The sequence below is a fragment of the Neovison vison genome, chromosome 4, assembly GCF_020171115.1.
Source record: "Neovison vison isolate M4711 chromosome 4, ASM_NN_V1, whole genome shotgun sequence".
NCBI classification, from domain to species: domain Eukaryota; kingdom Metazoa; phylum Chordata; class Mammalia; order Carnivora; family Mustelidae; genus Neogale; species Neogale vison.
In genome coordinates this window covers 33,461,561-33,480,275 of record NC_058094.1, presented here as the reverse complement: position 1 = coordinate 33,480,275, position 18,715 = coordinate 33,461,561, and the positions used below count along the sequence as shown (strand labels likewise).

The 18,715-nt window shown below is 42.9% G+C and overlaps 1 protein-coding gene across 4 annotated transcripts in view; it reads right to left on the bottom strand.

The window, feature by feature from the left end:
* Positions 1-18,715, bottom strand: part of DPYS (dihydropyrimidinase) — a 77,991-nt gene that overhangs the window by 43,347 nt on the left and 15,929 nt on the right. For all 4 annotated transcript variants that reach the window (XM_044245108.1, XM_044245109.1, XM_044245110.1 and 1 more), the window contains exons 3-6: positions 16,199-16,378; positions 14,631-14,820; positions 2,137-2,293; positions 575-716 (exon numbers count right to left, since the gene is read on the bottom strand). In XM_044245108.1, coding sequence (XP_044101043.1) covers positions 575-716; positions 2,137-2,293; positions 14,631-14,820; positions 16,199-16,378 — 669 coding nt within the window. The remainder of the gene's footprint in view (positions 1-574; positions 717-2,136; positions 2,294-14,630; positions 14,821-16,198; positions 16,379-18,715) is intronic.

The following is an 18,715-nucleotide window of genomic DNA, read 5'->3' as shown; positions in this document are numbered from 1 at the left end:
AGCCACCTGATTCTTCTCCAGGCTCCAGGAGACATTTTTAAATCACGGACATTTAAAAAATTTCTTCTTCTAAACTTTGGATTTTTATTTATGTGACTTTATACAGCAGTTTCAAAAATATGATATACAAAGATCCTTAAAAGGGGACATCTACAAAAATTTCATGAGAAGGAGATACGAACATAATAAAAACCCTTCATGTATTTTCAATCATTCCAAGTATTTACAGCAGTGATACATGAGGAACTGGGATTCAAAAACAAGAAATCAAGTAGAAGGGCTATAACATAGACTTAGAGAGGAATCCTCCTGGTACCCAATCTAAATTTACCCCTAATGTCTGCATAATGATGCAACGCATCATCTAAACTCAATTATGCAGAGATGAAAATGATTTTTTATTATTGTCCTGGAAGATGGGGTGGCGATGGTCACGGTGCTGCGTTCCCAGTCTCTGCTCTAATAAAAACAATCACAAAGCTTTTCTATGAAGGTTTGTGGCACTTTGGTCCTGAAATGAGCCAGATCTTGGCTAAAGAGTTCAACAAAACAAACTGGATCCTGTGAAACTCACCACGCCTTTTTCCCATATTACTGACATACGGTCCTCAACACCGTTCACTCCATTGGGAATCTTCGTGAAATCATCCTTCCCCAGAGCTTTCTGGCAAGTGTTGAAAGTGCAGTGGTCAGTTCCTGTTGTGGTTAGATCACCACTGAAAAAGAAGAACACACAAGAGTGTGGGATGAGTAGATAAAAGACATCCGAAGAAAACTACCAGAACCTTTCCTGTTCTTCTGATGCCCTTCTCAACTGAAAGTCAGAAAGCTGCAATAGACAATGGGTGACTTTTTCAAGCACATATTTCAGCCACACCCATCTCTATTTTAGAAGCACTTTTGGAAAAGAATACTCTTAGAAGAAATGTGAAGCCAGATCATGCTCAGGTCAGAAAAACTGGTTCTAGACTCCATCACATGCTAGTTCTGTGATTATGAGTTTGTCCAATGCTCAGTTATTTATTTATTTAAGGATTTTATTTATTTATTCATGAAAGACAGAGAGAGAGAGAGAGGTAGGCAGAGACAATGGGAGAAGCAGACTCCCTGCAGAGCAGGGAGCCCAATGCAGAACTCGATCCCAGGACTGTGGGATCACGACCTGAGCTGAAGGCAGATGCTTAACCGACTGAGCCACCCAGACACCCTTCAAATGCTCAGTCTTATCTAGAAACTGATGATGATGATGATGATGTGTACTCAATGATAATTATTTTAGGATCACTGGCAATAACGTAAGGGAAAATTCTTTGCGAGTAGAGCACTACCCAAAGATGAACCTCCGTGACCCACATGGACAGAGGCAGCCCCTGGCCAAATGGCAACATTGAGGTGAGCAGAGATGGGACACTGGATGAGGATGTTCATATCACCAGAGACAGAGAGCCCTGCTTTGAATTGTGAACCATCTTGGAGATGTAGCCATGTGAAGAAGGAAGTAGGCTGAAAGAAAAAGGTAAATGAACTCTTGAACTTTTGTTGTGAAAAACCCTTTGTTAACTTGGGTCTAGTATCTGAATGGGAAGTGTTGGGGTCTCCAAGAAAAGTAATCATAACTTCTCAGAAAGTAGCATCTCTGAAAATAGTTTGGATGGCCATTCATGGGGATAATCTCTCTGAGGGCAGGATTTTGCCTTTCACCCCACCGGTGGCTCTGCCCTAGATCATAACCTATCAGATGTACACAGGCACATCTGCTTCTTGGGTTATATCGCCATAGAAGAATATTCAAGAATATGTGAATGATTAAAAACAAAGCATTATGAAGAAACTAGGTTCCAGGCAATAGGTGATAGAATAGACCAGGAAAAAGTTAGAAGAGAGTAAAATTTTAGTAAAAATGATCTGATTTCTCTATGTCTGGGAGAGATTTTGACACCATATCATAATTAAGCCACTGCTTTTTTGGTCCCAGGTGAGGGACTCCTCACAGCCTATCACGTCAAGTAGAACAGAATACTGCATGGAGGTCAACGAAGGTCAGATGGTAAGACACGATGTCCTCCGCTCAAACCAAAGACTCTTATGATACCTTATTTTGGCAGAACCCTTCACAATCATTTGTTAAATTATTACTTAGCCAATAGATTCATGAGGAAGTGAGGCGTTGAGGGGTCCGGTCGCAGGGGTGGCCCCATAACATGGTGGGCTGCATGGTGCCACTCTCTGTGCCAGTAGTGCGTGCCGTCTGTGCCCAGACTTGCTGCTATGGGCTCTCCATAGACCACTTGCCCTGGAAATGTCAAAGGAAGCATTCAGTCCCTTCATTTGCTCTCAAGAGAACCATCTGAAAAACACATAAATATGCGTCTTCTCTGCACTAGCAAAGGATAATAGGAATCCCAGACCACAAGTCACCTTTCATGGACAGGATTTAAAAAGGAAAACTACTGCTTCATGAGCACTTACTATGTTCTGCCCAGGTGCAGTGCACGCTGTGGTAGATGATTATACGCACTCCCCGACACAAGGCTTGACCCCATGGCCTACTTTGACTAATTAAATGTGAAAGGAAGTAACACATGCTGAGTCTTCCTTCTGTCCTTAGACTACCACAGGTTGCTTCTTCAGTTGTGTCTCAGGATGAAGAGAATATGGAACACAGTTAGTGCCAACCCATGATGGACATGAGTCCGAAGGAGAAATAAATCTCAGTAGTTGGGAGACCGTTGACATTTCCAATTCAGCTGTTATTGCAGCCTAATCTAGCAAATGCTGACTGGTATGTGTACCATTCTAATGACTTTATCTCAAAAACCCTACGGGGAAAATGCTATTATTATCCCCATTGAAAGATGAAAATAAATAACTTCTGTACAGGTGTATTACATGCGCCCAACATAACATGGATGATGTTGAGGAGGTAGGATCTGAATCCAGGCGTTTTGGACTCTAGTCTTAACTTCTATGCAAATACTACCCTGGTGACAATTATCACGTGGTCATATGGAGTTCAACCATGGTATAGCTCTGTTACAACTCAATTGAGAATCTCTTCATATCCCTTAAAGGATAAAAACAAAAACAAAAACAAAAAAACAAACAACCATAACAACAACCAACCAAAAAACAAACAAAACTCCTCCAAAAACTTATGTTAAATAAAAGAACACTCAGGTAATAAAATTGTAGCCAGACATGCATATTTTTAAAAATCATGCAAATGAGGCCATCAAGAGCACACAATGTTAGAAAAGCTAATAGTGCCTAGTGAATTTGAATTTAAAATCAGAATCCTATCTCTGATTAGCGTTTGTTGGGATAATAGGTGCACCGGCATTGAGCTGATCGTCCCCAAGCAGTCACCAAGGTGAACACAGAGTAAGGGATGCCTGCCCACGGAACTCTGCGAACTTCGCTGTGGCTGGTCAGACAGCGGATTTCAGTGCAAATCCTGATAGAGAACTGAAATTAACTAACTTCGTTGGAGGATACTGCCCGTGGATGGCCATCACCTGCCTGTGTCAGATTCAACTGGAATGTAGTACCCTCTCATAGATTGTTTATTTTCCTAAACTAGCCATTTTCCTCTTGCAAACCACAAAACAAGGCTTACTGAAGCCTAACAAACCTGCTTCTTAAGTAACCAAGTATCATGGTCAGTAACAGTTACCTCCCAAGAACACAGACACTGCTAAGATCCCTCACTTTCATGCTTCTCTTTCTCTCTCTCTCTTTCTCTCACGTGCACGCGTGCACACGCTGGTGCACACACACACACACACACACACACACTGAATCCCATCCCCCTTCTGTTTCTTACTGCCTTACTCCCAGAAAAGAGGAAATACCATTAGTCTCTCGTTACGCTGTGTGTAGGACAAGGAACAATTCTTTTTCAATGTGAACTAAGAGGTAACGTACTGTTTGCAGTAGAGTGAGCAGGAGGGACCCCATATCTGATTAGCGGGTATGGAGAGAACTTCCTATCCTAAGAGAACATGCAGATAGATGCTCAGACAATGAAAAACTCAGAGACTTGATCTGTAACCACTTTACAAGCTGCCAACTCAGGATTTTCCATGGTGCTTCATCATACAGCAAAGATTCTTATCACATGCTCTATTCAATCTTTTGGCCATCAAGGTGAGATGGGGATACAGTTCCAAAGTTCTACAATTTTAATAGCTCTCAGGAAAAATTAAAAGTGTCAGCATCTACCAGGAGTCTGCCAGGACCGTTTTGAAACCAGATGACATGTAATCTCCTTGGAAGGTTTTAGTCCCTTTAAAATGTGATAGGCCATGGTTTTGGTATACACAACAAGCTCTTCATTAATGGGGCTATTTTCTCTCTTCCTTTTTTTTTTTTTTTTAAGATTTTATTTACTTATTTGACAGAGACAGACACGGCAAGAGAGGGAACACAAGCAAGGGGAGCAGGAGAGGGAAAAGCAGGCCTCCCACTGAGCAGGGAGCCTGATGTGGGGCTCTATCCCAGGACGCTGGAATCGTGACCTGAGCCAGAGGCAGGCGCTTAATGACTAAGCCACCCAGGTGAACAAGGCTATTTCCAATTGTTTCCCCATTAAGCATCTACAAATATACTTTTAAAATTTTAAATAAAAGGTAGAAATTCCCAATTACTTTTTCCCCTATTTTACAATAGTTCTAAGGCATCTTCAAAAAAAAAACTCCCAGTATTCAAGAAGAAAAAAGGAGAAGTTAAACAAGGGGCCTGGGTCCTGGGTAAACCATAAATTGGAGAATCAAGCTGGATAATTCAGCATAACTGAGAGTTTTATTAGATTTGGGTCAAAAAGAAAGTAATAATAAAAATATCTAACATATGTATAGCACTCTGTAGTTGGCAAATAGAGTTTGAATGTCATGTGTCTCATTTGACCTTCATGGCAACCCTCATGCTGGTTTGACAGATAAAGAAACTGACACTCAATGAAACAAACTCATTTGCCCAAGTCACACAGGCAGTAAGTGGTGCACAGAATTAGAACCCTAGTATTTTGGTATCATATCATACATACACATTACGTTACTAGGTGAAGTGTCATTCTTCATTTCTTGGTAACGAGTATGTATTCTGAAATGTTTAAGTCAACCACAAGCCATTTGTGGATGTGGCTGAGCAATTTTCCAATTTCACTTACTGGTTTCATTTACTCTGCTTAGCAGGTTGGTAATGAAAAGAGCTGTATCTGTCCTAGTCGGGTACTCTCCTGATTGCACTTGAGACCGGATGGTTTCAACAGCTCTTAGGAGATAGAACATCTTCGTCATTAATCTCCTCCCACTGTCTCAGCAAGGTTTGCACTGTACCCTGTCCAGTGCAACCATCCAGGGCCTCTCCTCCTCTCTCCAGTGTTTAGCCTGAAGCCAAAAGAGACTCTGCACTTATGATGCTATCTCCCCCTTAAAGGAGTTTTTCCTGCTGAGTGTCTAAAGATTTCCAAATAATGAAACCTGTCAAGCCAATGCAAACTTCCCCCTGACCAGACAACCCATTCATGAGATGAAAGTGATAGAGCAGGTGTTCACACTTTGTCTAAATTTGCGAGTAGTGCTTAATCAAGTCCCAAGATCTGTTACAAAAGGTTGAACAATGCAGAAAAGCTGGCATAAGTACCCTGGAGTGGAAGCACTGGCTACCAACAGAAAGCCAAACACATGTATAAAAATAATTTCTCCCAGGGGCGTCTGGGTGGCTCAGTGGGTTAAAGCCTCTGCCTTTGGCTCAGATCATGATCCCAGGGTCCTGGGATCGAGCCCCGCATCGGGCTCTCTGCTCAGCAGGGAGCCTGCTCCCTCCTCTTTCTCTGTCTGCCTCTCTGCCTACTTGAGATCTCTCTCTCTCTGTGTCAAATAAATAAATAAAATCTTTAAAAAAAATAATTTCTCCCAGCTAGAAGGATAGAGCAGACCCTTCCTGGGCTCTGTTTGGTTCAAAAAATATTACATTTACAAAGAAAGGAAATCTCCAACTAACAAAGAAAATCCAGAGAAACAGCATCATAGAGATCACTCAGATTCAGGTTCAAATCCTGATTGTGCTATTTTTTAGTTAGTGACTTGTGTAAGATGAGTCATTTCTCTTAGCCTCAGTTTGTCTAATCTGTGAAGTGGGGTCACAGTGTGTCTCTAAGAGAGAGTGGCAATTTTATGAGGATCAAATAAATTACTGCATATGAAAGTACCCAGCATCTTGGGACTCTGGGTTCAGTTATGGGGTGAACTGTGCCCCTTGTTAAAATTCAAATGTTAAAGTTCTAACCCCTGGTATCTCCGAATGTGACTGTATTTGGAAGGGTCCTTTATAAACGTAATTAAGTTAAAATGAGGTCACTAGGATAAGCCCTAATCCCATATGAGTGGAGCCCTCCTAAGAAGAGGAAATTTAGACACAGACACATACAGAAGGAAGACAATGTGAAGACAGAGGGGGAAGACAGTCATCTACAAAGCAAGGAGAGAGATCTAGAATACATCCTTCCATCACTGTCCTCAGAAAGAACCAACTCGGGGAGCCTGGGTGGCTGGATCAGTTAAGCATTCGCCTTTGGCTCAGGCCATGATCCTGGGGTCCTGGGATTGAGCCCCACATGGGGCTTCCTGTTTAGTGGGGAGCCTGCTTCTCCCTCTCCCTCTGCCTGCTTCTTCCGCAGCTTGTGCATGCTCTCTCTCTCTCTCTCTCTCTTTCTCACTTTCTGTCTCTCTCAAATAAACAAATAATTTTTTTTTAAAAGGAAGTGGGGTGCCTGGGTGGCTCAGTGGGTTAAAGCCTCTGCCTTCAACTCAGGTCATGATCCCAGGGTCCTGGGATCGAGCCCCACAACAGGCTCCCTGCTCAGTGGGGAGACTGCTTCCCCCCATCTCTCTCTGCCTGCCTCTCATCCTTCTTGAGATCTCCATCTGTCAAATAAATAAATAAACTCTTAAAAAATAAAAAATAATTTAAAAAATTTAAAAAGGAACCAACTCTGCCAATACTTTGGTCTTCTAGTATCTGATATGAGAATATTCATTTCTGTTATTAAAACTGCTCAGTCTGTGGTACTTTGTTATTGCAGCAAGTAAGTTCCAGAAACATTAGTTTCCTTATGGTTGCACAGCTCGTTTTTTTGTTTTGTTTTGGTTTTGTTTTTTTAAATACAACTCTTTAAAAAAAAATGTTTTAGAATGGTCGGTATTCAACTGCTTTGCACTTGGACATAAGGTAAATCATCTTTTTCTCAATTTTAAGAACCAGGGAGTGTTTGGGTGTTCATGTACAGAAAAAGATTCAGAGTGACCTTGACTCAGCTCCACGTGTTTCTTAGGAGAAGCGCCAGTTCCTAAGCATCAGCTAATGGTGCCTGTGATAACAAGATTCGATTTATTCTTGTTCAGCTTCCACAAGAAATGGCAACCAGAGAGAAGGAGAGCGGTCCCTGCGTGGACCTTTCTGCCCATCTTCTAAAACACAAGAGGAACATGGCAGGGGGTGGGGGGGGCAGGCAGAGCTTAAAAGCTTCTTACAAAGTGGAAAGGAAGACATCGAAAACCTCTCTATAATACAAGTTTACGCTTTATAGTGATAAGCCTAAAGAGAAAAGCTTTGATAATAAGTACAACCCAACCCAGCCCAAACCACATCCAACAAACAAACAAAAAAACACCTTTAACCACAATGTAGCTTGGGTCACTCTAAGTTACTGAAGGATGCAAATGAACATAATCCCTTCTGCAAATCCAATGCCCAGAGCACAGCGCCTGGCATATATTTGGTGTCCAATAAATTTGGGGTTTTATTAATAAGTTCAGGTGAAACTCTTATTTATACCCTAAAGACAGGAATATGGATATAAAGTCAAGTTGAACTTTATTAAGACAAGTTAAACTAGAAACTTAAAAAAAGCATTAATAATTTCAGTCGTAGCTGGAAAACAAATTATAACAGATATACATCAAGTAGAGCATCGAGTAGGTTCTGAGAGAGGTCCCCATCATTCGAAATAGAGCACCAGAAACACAGCGACTGCACAAGCACGCGAGGCCATTGATAATTCCAGAGGTCAATATGTGGGGAAAAGGGGCATGGATAGCCAAAGCTACACAAACCAAAATAAAAAGTGTCACCGAAGCTGATGACACATGTCAACACGTATACTATTTGGACAAAGGCATGACTGGTAAGTGAACGCGGTCTGGGGCCGGGCAGATGGGAACTTCTATATATGACACAAATACAGCTGGTTTGTCCAACTTTACACGTGGGGTATGGAGCAAGGGAGTCAGATTCTGCTTCTGGAAGAAAAAAGGATAGTATTCTAGGGGCAGCCTTCTGGTTCTCATACTTCATGTTTGCAAAAGTGGCTTCTCACACGAAGGATGAGAACTAACCTAGTTCTAGTTACTCAATTTAGATGAACTAAGACCAGAAATAAGCATGAAATTTAAATTCCTTGCAAACTGTCCAAAGCGATTCTGATTTCAATGGCTTACACAGGACGTGTTTATTCTTCTTTCCTGGAACCTGCTTTTTGTTTTTTATTGCAAGTGCTAAAAGAAAACATCGAGGTAGGTACAAAGGGAATGCTCAGGCTTCAATTTAAAGTTGGGGATGCAATGTACTTTCCATCTCTTTCCTCTCAACTCACACCAAGATGTCGAAGAGATAGGCAAGCCCCACGAGTGTTCTGAGAAGGAAACAGGGTCCACAGCTAGCCAGAAGTTTGCATCAATTTTAGAAAGACGAGAAAGCAGAGGGATGGCAATAGCTTACGAAGGACAGTCATAAACATAGATAGTCCAGGATCACAACCAAGATGTTAAAAAAAAAAAAAAAAAAAGGAACACTGACTCAGCAAGAAACAATGTGGATGTCCATTTCTTTCCCAAGGTTTGGGGAAGTCTCAGCTGATCTTGCTTTAAATATACTTTTTGTCCCTTTTTCTTTCTCTTCTTCTGGAATTCCATATGTGAATATTTGGTTGGTCTTTGTTGTTGTTGTATTTCATTATTCTTGTAGGCTTTTGTCACTCTTCCCATTCTTTCCCCATTTTAGTCATCTGACTGGGTCCTTCCAGTCCCTGAGTCTTTCCTCTGTGTAGCTGAGTCTACTTTCGAAACTCTCAACGGAATTCTTCGGTTCAGTTACTGTATTTTTTGAACTCTGAGCCTTCTAGGGTTTTGACTGGATACTATTTGATGGTTACTACTTCCTTGTCAAACTTCTCGCTTTGTTCATGCCTCTTGTTCCTAATTTCATGTGGTTGTCTCTTGCTGGTCGATCACTAAACTCCCTTACGGGGATTATTCCGAACTGTCCGTGGGCAGCGCATAGGTTGGTTACTGGAGCTTGAGTAGCTTCCTCTGGTGGAATCGTATTTACCTGATTGTTTTTGCGATCCTTGATTTCTTAGGTTTGTGTCTTCACGTTTGGGTAATTTGGCAGAAACATTCACCAGTTGGCTCAGTTCGGGTCTCAGAGTGTGTCTGCTGGTGATGTCTTTGGGCGGGTGGGACCTGCTGTTATGGTCTATTTTTGACTGAGGCAACCGTTTGAGGTCTGAGGACAGGGACTGGGGCAGAGGGATGGCTGGTTTGGTTCCTTACCCAAGTGAGGCTCCGGGCTCTTCTCAGTTTCCCAAACAGGCTCTCGGGTTGGCAGGGGCCAGGAGTAACAGTCAGCCTTGGCTATGAATGAATCCCCTGCCTCTGCACAGCATGGGGGCCTCTGTGCCTACTGCTGGCTGTGCTCTGTGTGTTTGGCTCTAGCTGTCTGTCTCTGTGCGTGAGCACTGCTGGGCCACAGAGCTTCTGGAATCGTCGCCAATGCTTCCTGTCCGATGGAGTCAGAAGGCACTCCCGCAGCAGCTGGGGCCCTGACTCAGCTCCTTGCCTGTGCATGAGCAAACCGAGCTCGAGGGTCAGCAAAACTCCCGGTTTAGGGACCCGAACTGGGCCGACCTGCCCCCTGACAGAGTCCTCTGGTCAGAATGTGCCCCCAGCTTGGTTCCACAGGTCATCAAAGCTGCTGTCTGGGATTACTACTTGGGCACTGCAGGTGTGAACTCTCTGTCAAGATCTGTGTGCTGGTTGTTGCTGCCCTTCCCTTCTTCCCTACAGTCAGAGGCCCAGTGGTTAAGCTCTGTGGGTTCCCCTGAATTCCTCATGATGTCAGATCAGAGCCGAGGCTTCCCAAAGTGACCCACAATGCTGAGGGAGGCTGGCTCTCCCCCTGGGTTCTCTCTTCCCACAGGAGGAACCAGAGCCTCAAGGGAGATCTCTACTCGTGTTGCTGCACTGGCCTGGGGGAGGGGCAATGTGGTCACTGTGTAGTCACTTCTCTTACCCTCCTAATCCAGTCTGTCTTGGTCTCTGAGGTGCAGGGGGTACCTCAGCCTCAGCCCTGGGTTCTGGGATTCTCTCAGTGGTATCTTACACATGAATAGATGTTAGGCTGCTCCTGTGAGGGGGAGCAAAGTCAGGACCGACCTAAGCCGCCATCTTGGTGACATCACTCCAACCGTGTGTTTCTCTTTCAAGAATAATAAAAAATAACAAAATGTTGATAATGCTTTAAGAAAAATTTAAAATGTAAGGCTAAAGACCAAAGCCAATTAAATACAAACTTGATATCTGCATTTCTTAACTCTGTAAACTAATTTTTTCTTGAACAGAGTGGAGAGTAATGGAAAAAATTGGAATTTGGGGACCACACAGATGTGGGCTTGAATTCCAGGTTTAGCACCTACCAGTAAGTGATCTTGGGCTTAATATACCAAACTTTCCCAAGTCTCAATTTCATCAGTCCCCAAACTGGTAAAACTTGACTTGAGCGTTGTTATGACAATTTAAAAATTTAACATATATTAAAATGCACTAAAAACATAATATATAGTAAAACAAGAAATGATATAAGACCTATTAAAATATGTGCCAGGCACACATTAAGTACTCAACAAATAATGTTGGTTGTTACGTAATCATCAACGACGATGCTGTTCTCTTTTGAGTAGATGGTTGGCAATTCAACAATAATATTGAACTTAATAGCATTGTATTGCTAGGCTACTACACTAAAGAATTAATAATTGGATCCCTTTTGTGCTTCCTGGAGCAGAGATTCTCAAGCTTTAATATTCATATGAATCACCTGGGGTTCTAGTTTAAGTGCACCTTCTGAGTCAGTGGGTCCGGGATGGGGTCCAAGGTTCTGCATTTCTAACGAGCTCTCATGGGATGCTGACACCACACTCTAGGGACCACACTCTGGTCGTTAAAGGCTCTGATGATAGAATGGGCTGGCAAAGGATTTATAGATAGGACGTGTGCACATCACAAACCTGTAAAGCTGAACTGTTTCTTATTTAAACACGGTAACGATGAATAGAGGTGTATTGCTTGTTCATGTTCAGAAGTCATGTTAGATAATGAATGAGCAAAAAGATCAATGTGGTCCCCCAGCTCTTGTCACTCTACACTCTCCAGGGATCTGCCCCTGGGTTGGCGGATACAGTCACCATGGGAACAGTCTGGCACCGTTTATGCCCAGCCCACCCCCTACTCCCTTCAGGTTCCTGCTTGATCACGTGTGAGAGTTCACATGCCAGGCGTGGGAAAGCTCTTATGCCAATTTACCCTGGACCTCTGTGGCCTCTGACATGGCCCCTTAGAGCATTTTCACAAGTCACTACAGTAAGTCTGAATCGACTGGAAGATTTGGGCTGATATTTTAAATATTTCCTATTTACAGCCCCTTTGGAAAAGGATTTGGCAATATCCAAAAAGCCTGTATGCATTTACCCTTTGAACCAGCAGTCCCACTTTGAGGATTCTACCCCGAGGCGAGGATCTTCTTCCGTGGCAGACAGAATAACGGTGCCCCAAAGACGGCCACGTCCTCATCCCCACAAGCTGTGGCCACGTGCTCTTACGTGGCAAAAAGGACTTTACAGATGTGATTAAATTAAGAACCTTGAGATAGGGGCTTTATCCTGGCTTAACTGGGAGGGCTCAGTGTAACCCTACTGTCCTAAAGCAGAAGAGAGGGCCAGAAGAGGAGAGCAGAATAATGCGAATTTTCTCCACCCACCCCTGCAGCTTTGGAGACAGAGCAAGGGAAATGTGAGCCAGGAATGCAGGTGGTCTCTAGAAGCTCAGAAAGGCAAGGAAAGGGATTCTCCCCCTAGAGCCTCCAGGAAAAGAACAGTAACTTGGTTTTGGCCCAGTAAGATGTGGGTTAGCCCTCTGACCTCCAGAACTGTAAGAGAATACATTTGTGTGTCTTAAACCACTAAATTTGTGGCAATGTTTACAGTAGTGATAGAAAACGAATACACGTTTCACATAAAACAGCACAGGTTCAAGGCCATCACTGTGATTTTATACGTAAAAGCTAGAGACTGAAACAGCCCAAGTATCCATCACTAGGGGACCAGCTGAACAAATCCAGAGGCCCACCGCACCCGTAGGAAACAATGGAGAAACTCTAGACCTCACATGAACGACTTTAAGACGTATTTTCAAGTAGAAAGAAAAGCCAAATACAGAACATGAGATACACTATTTTATCTTTCAAGTAGTAAAGAAAGAGAAATAAGAATATGCATGTATTTTTTCATAAAGAGAAACTTTATAAAGATAGGCCAGAAATAAATGAATAAAAATAATTACTAATGGGGTAGAGGAAGAAGTTGCTAGGGAAGGAAGTAAGACTTCTCTGAGAATCCTTTTTTCTTAATATATAATTTTGAATTTTGGACCATGTAAATTCTTTACGTATTCAAAAAATAAAATTCAGGGGCGCCTGCATGGCTCAGTGAGTGAAAGCCTCTGCCCTTGGCTCAGGTCATGATCTCACCATCCTGCACTACAGGCTCTCTGCTCAGCAGGGAGCCTGCTCCCCCCCACCCCCGCTTGTCTCTCTGCCTACTTGTGATCTCTCTCTGTCAAAGAAATAAATAAAATCTTTTAAAAAATTTAATTTAAAATTTAAAATAAAATTAAAATGTCCAGGGGCGCCTGGGTGGCTCAGTGGGTTAAAGCCTCTGCCTTCAGCTCAGGTCATGATCTCAGGCTCCTGGGATCGAGCCCTGCATCGGGCTCTCGGCTCAGCGGGGAGCCTGCTTCCTCCTGCCTCTCTGCCTACTTGTGATCTCTCTGTCAAATAAAAAAAAAAAAATTAAAATGTCCATACTCATGTTTAATAGTTTTCTGCCCATGATTTATTCCAAAACCTTCTCCAGACTTTTACTCTGTACCTAATGGAATTCTACCCCAGTAAAAATTTAATACTTAAGATCAACAAACTGTTTCCTGACAGGACTGTCAAAATAGTAGCTTGATGTGGGTTAAGACTGCCAGTTTCTGCTGACTTTGCTATTTCTTAAATCATATTCTGACATTATGGACCTGACTGACAGGCTGTAGGACACGGGACATGATTTACAAAGCAAATAATTATACAACCTCCCATTCCACAGAGTTGACAACAGCGCCACCTGGTGGCTGAAATGAATACTGTAACTTTAAAATTGCAGTATTTTCTTTTTGAACCGCTGTGCTCTTTTATACTGAAATTATATTACTGGGGAAAGGGAGAGGGGAGAAGTAACCAGAGATGGTTGGTAGTAAGCCCTTCTTGGCTCCTGTATAAAACTGAGTTTACTCTGAACACAAGATAGCGATGTTTTAAAAACACATTTGACTTGCACAAAATGCTTCTTGAAACTTCATGCAAGAAGAAGCGATTTTGACAAAATTAATCTTAGTGTGAATTAAAGACATGCCAAATCTAATTTCATCATTTTTATAATCCATATTTTAGAAGTTCAATCAGTTTCAGTTTAAAAAGAAAACAAGGAGCCACGGTGATTTAAAAGACTATTTCTGATTTCCTGATCTTTAAAAGTGCGATGATATTAGCGCATCCTAGGAGGGTCTATTATATTTTATGGGTGGGGGGAGGGCGGGGGACTTTGGTTTTAAAATCTTAAACTAATTGTCATAAAAATACTATCTGGATAATTGCTTTAATAGCTCTAATACCCAAGAAGCTATGGGACAAATCAACTCAATTTGAAGGAAATTGGTTGAGCACCCCCTGTGTACCTTGCGCCATCCCGATTCAGGTACTAAGAGGAGAGTGGAGATGCCTAAGAGACAAGCAGAAAGGAGGGCACAACTAGACATGCATAATGTGCAAGAAAACAGAAAGGATGCTAATGAGAAAGAAGGAAGACAAGCTATGGAAATGCAAGTACGCTTTTTTTTTTTTGTAATAAAGGTAACTTCTTGTGATATTTATTTACTTATTTATTTATTTTAAAGATTTTATTCATTTATTTGACAGAGAGAAAGAGAGACAGCACAATCTGGGGGAGCAGCAGGAAGAGGGAGAGGGAGAAACAGACTTCCTGCTGAGCAGAGGGCCCAACTCAGCTCCCAGGACCCTGGGATTATGACCTGAGCAGAAGGCAGACACTTAACCGACTGAGTCACCCAGGCACTCCCTCCCCTCCAACCTCACCCCCATGCAACTTTCTCATAAGCAAAGCAGGAACTGTGGACGATTTACTTCCCTCTTTAGCTACTACTGAGTTACAGGCGAGCTTCTCGCTCAGGAATTACCATCTCTCCTTGCGTCTGCTATGACCTTGGCTGCAGACTTGCTCATCACGTGCACGATGTAGAGAGGGCAGTTCACCGCACTGGCGATGGTGATGGCTCTCAGCGTGGCCTCCGCCTCCACTGCTTCCGGGCGACACAGTTCATGGCCTTCGGGCCCTGTTATTCCCAAGGCCAGCATCTTCTTTGCTCCCTAAAAAGACAGTGGAAACAGACACATATATGCAAGGAAGGTCTATTAATGACATGTACTATTACCTTACTGTGAATTAAATACACAGCCAGGCTTTCAGACCTGTTAGGTGCAGAGGTCTGTGTGTGTATGTGTGTGTGTGTATACAGTGTGTGTATTTGGCAAACCTAATTTTTTTTCAAAGATTTTACTTATTTATTTGACAGACAGAGATCACAAGTAGGCAGAGAGGCAGGTGGTGGAAGGGATGGGCGGGTGGGAAGAAGCAGGCTCCTTGCTGAGCAGAGAGCCCAATGTGGGGCTGGATCCCAGGACCCTGGGACCATGACCTGAGCCGAAGGCAGAAACTTTAACCCACCGAGCCACCCATGCACCCTGGAAAACATAAATTAAACACATAAACATAATATTTGGTATGTGTTAGTTTTTCATTCACATATTTCATAATTAAATTATTTTGATTGAAAAGCTGGAAAAAATAGGAGGTTAATTCGAATCATATTCTTATTACTGGTTCAATACAAAATAAAATAAAACCAAATATTTGAATTCCTAATATTGTTGAAGTGACTCATACGACATTATGTAAGCAGTTGTGCTTTTTACTGAATCACAGTCTTCACTGCCCTCTGTCCCACCCACTGAATGATATCAGAAGAGACATTTTCCTACTCCGGAATGTTATTTCTTCCTTACAAAAGAAGTAGGAAGTCAACACTTGGAGTGGGAAAATGGCCTGCTGGGTGTCACCTAGCTAGGAAGTGGAGAAGTCCACTTAAAAGTCTGGTTTGCTTGAGTTTATAGCTCTTGCTTGCTTCCCAGGATCCTGATTGCCTTCTGGCCACCCAGTCTCACTCCCCCTGACTTTAATGGGAGCTGAGCCTAGGGAGAGGGAAAAAAAAATCAGCTAATATAAAGGGTAAGAGACAGCTCTTTAAATCTTGCAGATAGTGTATCCTTTGGGCATTAATAATGGAACTCATATGAGAAAGAAATACCATCTAGATTCCTCCAGAGCACATTTTAATACCCAGTTTCTGAAAAGAGTGGGGCTTTAAGCAGCCCTTAACACTGCACTGCTTACGTCATCAGATCCTACTCATGTCCGCACTTTGGCATTCTGAACCAGCAGGCGGAGCTACTAAAAAAAAAAAAAAAAAGTGCTGGGATACACAAAGAAAAGTATTTGTTTGAGAAACAAGTTTGAGATCTGATAGCTGATTTGAAAAAGGGAAATCTTCACTCCAATGTCTACACCACCTGAATATGTCCATTCTCCCAGGGGCACGGAATGAGTTCACCTACTTGGGCCCCATTGTCTTTAGCTCAAGCTACGGCCCTTTCATTCATGGTGAAGCTCTGGGGGGCAAATGCTCACCTCAGCAATCAGGTCTCCATTTTCTGCATGGACCTGAGCAATCGCCCCGATTTCCTTGCACTGCGAGAAGGCAGCGTACAGCTCCTCATCCCTCACCATGTACAGGTCTTTATAGGCCATAAACATCTTGAAGGAGTTCACACCTTTGTCTTGGGCAAGGATTTTCATTTCTTCTTTCACCTAGAAGGGAATGACAGACACACGCACGCACACACACACACACACACACACAATATGCCATGCTTTAATTTACATAACAATGTCAGTATTCTCTTCCACCTTCAAAATGTTGCATTCAGAAGGGAATTCAGTAAAATAAGGACAAGAGTTAAATTCTTAAAAAAAAAATGCAGTTAAAGCCCTGATCCTTCCCCCAGGCTAGACCTCAATTCAACTGGTGCTGTTGGTAAGATAATCTTAAATCATGAAAGAGTTCAGTTTCACCCCAAAGTACTTCATTTCTTCACTTAGACATAGAGTTCTTGGCATCTAGCTCCTGATGGGAAGAAATTATTTTAGAAAATGAAAACAAAGTCACTTGGCAGCCACAGGAGCAATCAAGTCTCAAGGAGGACTCAAAGCTAAAGCGAGGTAGGGCTTTGGGCTCAGATCTGAAAGCCTCAGGATGGGCGTTATGTAGGAGGAGAGAAGGGCACCACTGAGCCACCCGAAGCTTGAGGCAAGTGAGAGACTCTGAAGGGACTGGAATCGTCAGGAGCCTTCAGGTGTGCCCAAGGTAAGAGCCAAACAAGGTCAAGTCACTACCTTTCAGGTCCAATTCAAGTCCCGATGAAAACTTAAAACTTCAAAGAAAAAATTGGTACATTTGACCAAAGAAAGTTACTTGAATTTCTATATGTTCATACACACACACACACACACACTCACACACACACACACACACATCCAACACATGTTCTAGGCATAGGACGATTACTCTTAGTTGTTATCTGCCAATTTACTAAGAAAAAGTCTTGAACGTTCCAGGTGAAAAATACTACCAGCAGTTCAAACAGGAAACACAAATGACAAATAAACATGAAAAAAATGTTAACCTTTCTGCTGATTAAGAAGTGCAAAATAAGGGGTGCCTGGGTGGCTCAGTGGGTTAAAGCCTCTGCCTTCGGCTCAGGTCCTGGGATGGAGCCGTGCATCAGGCTCTCTGCTCAGCAGAGAGCCTGCTTCTTCCTCTCTCTGCCTGCCTCTCTGCCTACTTGTGATCTCTGTCTGTCAAATAAATAAAAAAATCTGAATAAAAAGTGCAAAATAAAACAATGCAATCTTTTTCTAATGAATCAGTGATGTTAATGGATGATTCTTTTCTTTTTTTAAGATTTTATTTATTAATTTGACACAGAGAGAGATCACAAGTAGGCAGAGAGGCAGAGAGAGGGGGAAGCAGGTTCCCTGCTGAGCAGAGAGCCCCATGAGGAGCTCAGTCCCAGGACCCTGAGACCATGACCTGAGCCAAAGGCAGAGGCTTAACCCACTGAGCCACCCAGGCGCCCTGGCAGATGATTCTATTCCATCAGAGTACTCACTTCTGTCACTATATACCCCCTTCCTATTTCTCTTACTTTTCTCTGTGGTGCTTTATCACCCTGCATACTAACTATCTACTTTTTCATGGCTTCCCCCACTAGAATTTCAGCCCCATGAGAGCAGGGGCTTTGCAGAGCTAGTCCACAGCCAAGTTTGAGAACAATGCCGGCTGCAGAGTGGCCACCCGAAACAACATGAAATATTGTGTTATGGGTTTTTTGGTGGCTTTTCCTTTTTTTTTTTTTTTAACTTTTTCTACCATGAGTCTGTTATTTTTATAGTCCCCAAAAAAAAAAAAAAAAAAAAGCCTTAAACACTGTTACACTGTTAGCACATGCAGGTGCTGTGGCTTAGACCTTGCTACTCTAAAAGTGTGGTACCTGAACCAGCAACATGGGCATCACCTGGGAGTTGGATGGAAATGCAGATTCTCAGGTCCCACCCCAGACCTGCTACTATGGGTTGATTTGTGCACCCTCTAAAATTCATATGTTGAAGACCTAATCCCTAGTGCCTCAAAATGGGACCTTATTTGGAAAGGGAGGCGTCGCAGATCACATCGGTGACGATGACGTTGTGGGGGAGGCCCCAATCCAAGACACATAAAAAGGGGACATTGGACACAGACAGGCACACAGGAGAATGCCAGGTGAGGACGAGGGCAGGGGCTGGGGCGGCGCTTCTACAAATCACAGAACACCCAAGATTACCTGCCAACCACGAGAAGCCGGGCTGAGGCCTGCACGGGACTCTCCCTCACAGGCCCCGGTAGGAAACAACCCTTCCAATAGCCTGATCTCAAACTTTGAGTCTCCAGAATGGCGAGACACTAGGTTTCTGTTGTTGAAGCCTCTCAGTCTGTACAACAGCCCTGGCAAATGGATATATTAACGGAACATAATCCGGGTTTTACCAATTTTACCAGGTAACCATTTGCGTATTGAAGTGTGAGAAACACTGGAAAAGGCAACATCT